This window comes from Austrofundulus limnaeus, unplaced genomic scaffold, assembly GCF_001266775.1.
Source record: "Austrofundulus limnaeus strain Quisiro unplaced genomic scaffold, Austrofundulus_limnaeus-1.0 Scaffold293, whole genome shotgun sequence".
Lineage (NCBI taxonomy): Eukaryota > Metazoa > Chordata > Actinopteri > Cyprinodontiformes > Rivulidae > Austrofundulus > Austrofundulus limnaeus.
In genome coordinates, this window is record NW_013952695.1 from 78,938 (window position 1) to 84,315 (window position 5,378).

At 39.8% G+C, this 5,378-nt stretch overlaps 1 protein-coding gene across 2 annotated transcripts in view; it reads left to right on the forward strand.

Moving 5' to 3' along the window:
• The window catches only part of LOC106526764 (EH domain-binding protein 1), a gene marked incomplete at its 5' end in the record, with an annotated part of 36,843 nt that extends 32,032 nt beyond the window's left edge, over positions 1 to 4,811 (forward strand). For both annotated transcript variants that reach the window (XM_014021441.1, XM_014021442.1), the window contains 2 exon segments: positions 4,117 to 4,255; positions 4,586 to 4,811. In XM_014021441.1, the coding sequence (XP_013876895.1) occupies positions 4,117 to 4,255; positions 4,586 to 4,773 (327 nt within the window).
• Between the last annotated feature and the right edge of the window lie 567 nt (positions 4,812 to 5,378).

Here is a 5,378-nt window from a genome sequence, read left to right on the forward strand (position 1 = left end):
GTGTGTGTGTGTGTGTGTGTGTGTGTGTGTGTGTGTGTGTGTGTGTGTGTGTATTAGGGGGTGGGGTTTAAGCGTGGAGGAGAATTATTCTGAATGCTTGTGTCTATAGCTTCTGATGTGAATATTGAGTCAACAAGGCCGTCAGACAGTCTGAACATCTGTCTAATTGATTTTGAATGTCGAGTAGAATAAGGCGAGTGTGTGTGGCTGAGAGTACAAGTGAAAGTCCCAGTGCGTGCAGCGACGCAGGGTGTCTTTGATCAGCAATTCACATAAACACCCTCTTGTGTTCAAAGCCTTAACGGCTTAGTGCTTTACAGCCAGAGGAGTTCATATATGTGCATGTTATCGTTGGCACATCACAGGAGCAGAACTGATATTTGGTTGAGTCATGGCAAAAAACAGGTTCATGTTTTTGAGAAGGAAATAGGTTAAACTCAACAAATGGTATTTCTTTGTTAGATACGATGTTCTCACCAGTTTTTGATGGTGAAAAGGCCTCCAAATGTTGTTATAACCAACATCAGAGGATGAGTTTAATTCAGAAAACATTCAGGTAGTTGTATCGGTCAAAGGCCGAGAAGAACCAAACCTTAAAGACATGTCAAAAAARTATTGAGTTGGTCCTCTGGATGGGTTCTTAAATGTTGAAACGTTTTGTTTCTTCTCCGAGAGACCTCTTCAGTCTGAAGAGTTACAGGTCAGCTTAGCCTTATTAGCAGTACATATAAAGCCCCTCTTACAAATCATGCTGTTATTACGAGTTTGACTCAGCCCTCTGTGAACAGAAGGCAACAATCAGGACACCGGCCATCAGTCTTTAAGGAGATGGTCCTCTTTTGCATGCAAAACATTTAAACTAAGAAGAACCCATCCAGAGGACCTACTCAATTTTATTAAGATTGTATCAGGTAATTTGAAGACAGATGATCATAAATTATTTCCTATGATGTCGATATCTGTCTTGCCCAAAAAAATCTTCCAAAAGTGCCAAATAATAGATCTATGATGACTCCATCAGTTTCCAAATATACAAAGCTGTACCAGTTTTATTATGTTCTTCATCCATCCATCCATTTTCTGTACACGCTTCTTCCTTTTCAGGGTCGCRTGGGTCACTGGTGCCCATTTATTATTTTAATTATCATTTACTTGTGTTCAAGTTTTTCCTCATTTATATGATATTAAAACTTAAACTACAGTCAACTTTTGCTTGATTAGGTTGTTAAACAAAGACAGCTCAACTGGTGCGAAAAAGTATTTTACTCAAAAAATACTTTTTAGCTTTTAAATTGCATCATAAATAATTTTGAAATTGAAGGGCTACTGGGGAAAAAAAAGGTTTCGGCTTAAATTTTGTTGGGAGTACCAAAAGCTTACCAYGGGAATTTATATATGTTTTCACCTGGTTTAGTTGCAGAGTTTTCTTACAGTATTTTCCCTATTAGAGGGATGAATCTGGTGAGAAGATTAAAAAGTCCCATTGGGAAGTCAATTTTTTATGCAATATGCAAAAAAAATCTCACCCCATGTCCAACGCATTTATCATGGGTTTGATTTTGACATTATTGAAAATGTAAACACAGTGCTACTGAAKGGAATTTGTGATGAATTTGGTTTGAATAATATAGCAGMAAACCAGTTGAATCTCTTCWAAAAMCCTTTATTCTTGTCTCCAATCAGCTCCACCAGCACTTAGMAGGCCTCAGAGTAAAATGACCTTCGTCTTATCTGAATATAAAAAAACAAAGCCCTGACTGTCCCAGACTGCACACCAGAACTAACTAAAACCCCTGCCTATATAATGATGATTCAACTTTTTAACAYRTGTCTCTTCCTGGTTACACCCCTCACTGTAGTAACTACTTACATCACACATTAGCRTAATTTCCTTCACTACCAAAATAGTTCATTATCTGAACTTGTGCAGTTATTTGGAATAATGCAAAAAATATATTTTTCAGTAGAGTTGTGTGCTTCAAAAGAAAGATAAATTGTCTCAAGATACTTAGGGCCTCCAAAAAGTTTTCAGGCAGGTGTAATGCCCTGGAAGAGCGTTACTCACACACACACGGACACACGCACACACACACACTGTGCCTCTCATTAGTGATTGTGTGTATGCGCGGCCTCGGTGGCACATAATAAGGGCATGCAATGCTCAGCAGACTGCAACATTAGTCATGCAGCCCCCTGCATGCACATTCGGACTCGAATGCAGTAAAAGCACTGAATCACCACTACCACGGCTTATCACAACGATGAGAGCAGAGATAAGATTTTCAGAGGTGCAGTGAAAGAAAGTGGGAAGAGGCAGAGACCTGGATATCTGCTTGTGCCAGAAAGAAAGCCCGAGTTAGCCAAGTGGGCAGGTGTTCCGTTTGTTTGTATGATTGAGACACTTCGGCCTGTTTTAGGCTGAAATGCATCAGCTGAACTCGCAAATGACAAGTCACAATTTGAGCAATACGTTGTAATAATTGGAAGGACCGCCTCGAGGCTCTAATCAGTCTCTCAGGAATTTTACTTTTTCCCCGAAATAAATTGTTTTGTGCAGAAAGTGCAGCAGTWTGCAATTTTAACAAGTCGCCACTGCACAAATATATGATTTCCAGAGCCTCATGAAAACATGACAAGGACAGAAGCTTTAATCCAATAAATCCGTTGACATCCAATTATCTGATTGTTTCACTTTTAGTTAAACAAACATATGAATAATTCATAAAATCAGCCCCTGCCTGCAGCACCTGACATGAATACGTTYTTGATCTTTCTCTGCTTTACACGTCCACGAACACTTTCAAAAGCAAATCAACACAAAAAAAATCACAAATATACACCAGTCAGGTGTGTGAGTTTACATGTTGCAAGGACAGAGAACAGAAATGCGAGTCCAGTTAGAAAATATGCATCGTAATTTTTATTGTGCTTTTAAGTGAAAAATGATTCTTGGCACCTTTTAGATTTCCAGTTTTTTTTATATTGCTAATATTTTAGATTTACTCATCATCTGGGCATTCACACACACACACACACACACACACACACACACACACACACACACACACACACACACACACACATATAAGTGATTCCACACATTAAATCTCTTGTCCTCTGTTTTACAATCTTTAATTGGACTTTTGGTGTAAAAAAGCCCAGAGCACTTCATAAATAAATTTGCCYGAGTTTGTCTTGATATGAGGGTTTAAGTGGCTGGTAGAAGCTGACAGACTAATAGACAAAAACAAAGTGAGGGCGAGCTAATTGCTTACTTTGTTTTTGAAAGCCAATAATCTGAAGCCATTCTAACAACTCCCTGTCTACGCCCGGTTCCCCACTCACCCACACTGCCTCTATCAGCCGCCGCCGCTCGACTATCTGCCTCCGTCTCAAGCAGTGGAACGTGTTTGCCCTAATTGTCGACTTTATTACACGTTTCGCCGTCTTATTAACGCCACCACAACGTCAGTCTTAACTGAAGTCGGTTTCTTTTCCACTCGGCTTGGCATATTTGGAGGCTCAGTAATAAAGCATTTCTGCGTGCCCCCTCTGATAGAGGGAGAAGCGAGCGTGTAGCTTTTTAACACGTGTTCACTTTGAAAACAATAGCGTTTTTTTGCATTTTGCATAATTTGAATATATTTTCTGGCTCGAGATTTTGTTGAAAGTCAAGTTAATTGCCTCCTTTTTGTCTATCTCATGAGTGAGGGGGAGAATGAATGTGTGTCAGTGTGTGTGTGTGTGTTTTTAGAGGGATTCAAACAGACAAATCACAATGCAGCTTACATACCAACTTCTGCCAGATTATTCTATAACCTGTCTGTAGGTGGCTGTGCAAACGTGCAAACCTACGCACAAGATATTTTGTAAAATCTGTCTTTTTGTGCAAAATATTTTATTTATCCTTTTACGGCTTTAAATTTGCAGTGTTTAAATTGATCAAATTATGCATTTTATTGTTTTTTTTGCATGAGCTTGCTTTCTTATTTTTGTGCTGTTAATATTCTAAATACAGTCCAAGAGGTAACGTAAAGTTCTGATCATTTGTAATACATTAACACAACACGCACCCACTTCTCTGGACTGACAGCAGATTGGTGTCCTGTCTGACAGAATAATGCAGAAGAGCTGCGAGCAGAACGTCTGCGCAGAGCCACGGAGAAGCTGCGCAGTCCGGTCGTCTTCAACAAGGATTCTGCAGTGAGGAAAACGCAGCTTAAGTCCTTCAGCCAGTATGTTGAAAACAGACCAGGTGAGGACAACGCAACACAAACACACACGATTCATGCAGTGTTTACCGAAGGAGGCCTGTTTACTGTCCACTCAGAGTTCACTACTGAGGCCTTTTAAAGACTTTKTGAAGTGTTGTTAGTTTTAAGAACTGCTGTAAATGACTTTTCTCTAACAGCTGATGTAATCATTAAGAAATGATTAACAACTCTTACTTGCCGTCCATAAGAGTCAAATGTGAAAAAACTGCAGTTTTCATCYCAAATAAAGGGCAGGTCTCTCTGAGAATTGAAGTTTTCCTGCAAATATTAGACTTGGTTTAACGATGCAAATGTTGTTTCATACACTTTAGAGGTGAAGCGTCAAAAATCTGTTCCTGAAGATCTAAAAAAGGTTGACGAGGACAGAGGTTCTCCAACAGAAGYAGACCTCCGTAAACCATTTGAAGAAGAGGTTTGTTTCTTTTTTTTGTTATTTCTTTTGGCTAATTGGGTAAAAAGCATGGGGAGAATTTGTTTTCAGTTGACTGAAACACATTAAAATGAGCAAGAACTTTGTGCAGTGGAACTCTTGAATCACCTGGGAATTAGACTAAATTGTTAGTTTAGTTTGTGTACAGCCTCTGGACTTAGACCTTTGGATTACAGGAGAGACATTGCACCTTTTTAACTTCTCCTGTTTTTATTTATTTATTTATTTGGTTTCTGTTTGCCCTGATTTGACAAGTTTTCCTCTCTCTGCTCCTCCTATGTCTACATTTCCCTCAGAGCTTCCCACAGTCTTCCTTAACTTCTGTCTTGTCCACAAAGACGTCTCAGTATTGATCTAAGAGACTGTCATGTTAATTATAACAGTGGCAGAAATCAGCTGCCGTTTAGAGGTTTGTGTGTGTTGCTTTGTGCAGAACTTACGTGCTTTCGTGTCCTTCAAGTGTGCCACACACACTCCATGTCTTCTCAGTCTGTGCGTACAAAGAGTGTGTTTATGTGAACACCATTATTTCAGCCAAGGGAGTGTTTGAGGATGTGTGTCACCAGAGACAACGAGGTGAATCTCTTTTCCCAAGCAGCCCTCTACTGCCCTCGACCCTCCACCTCGTCACACACACACACACACACACACACACACACACACACACACACACA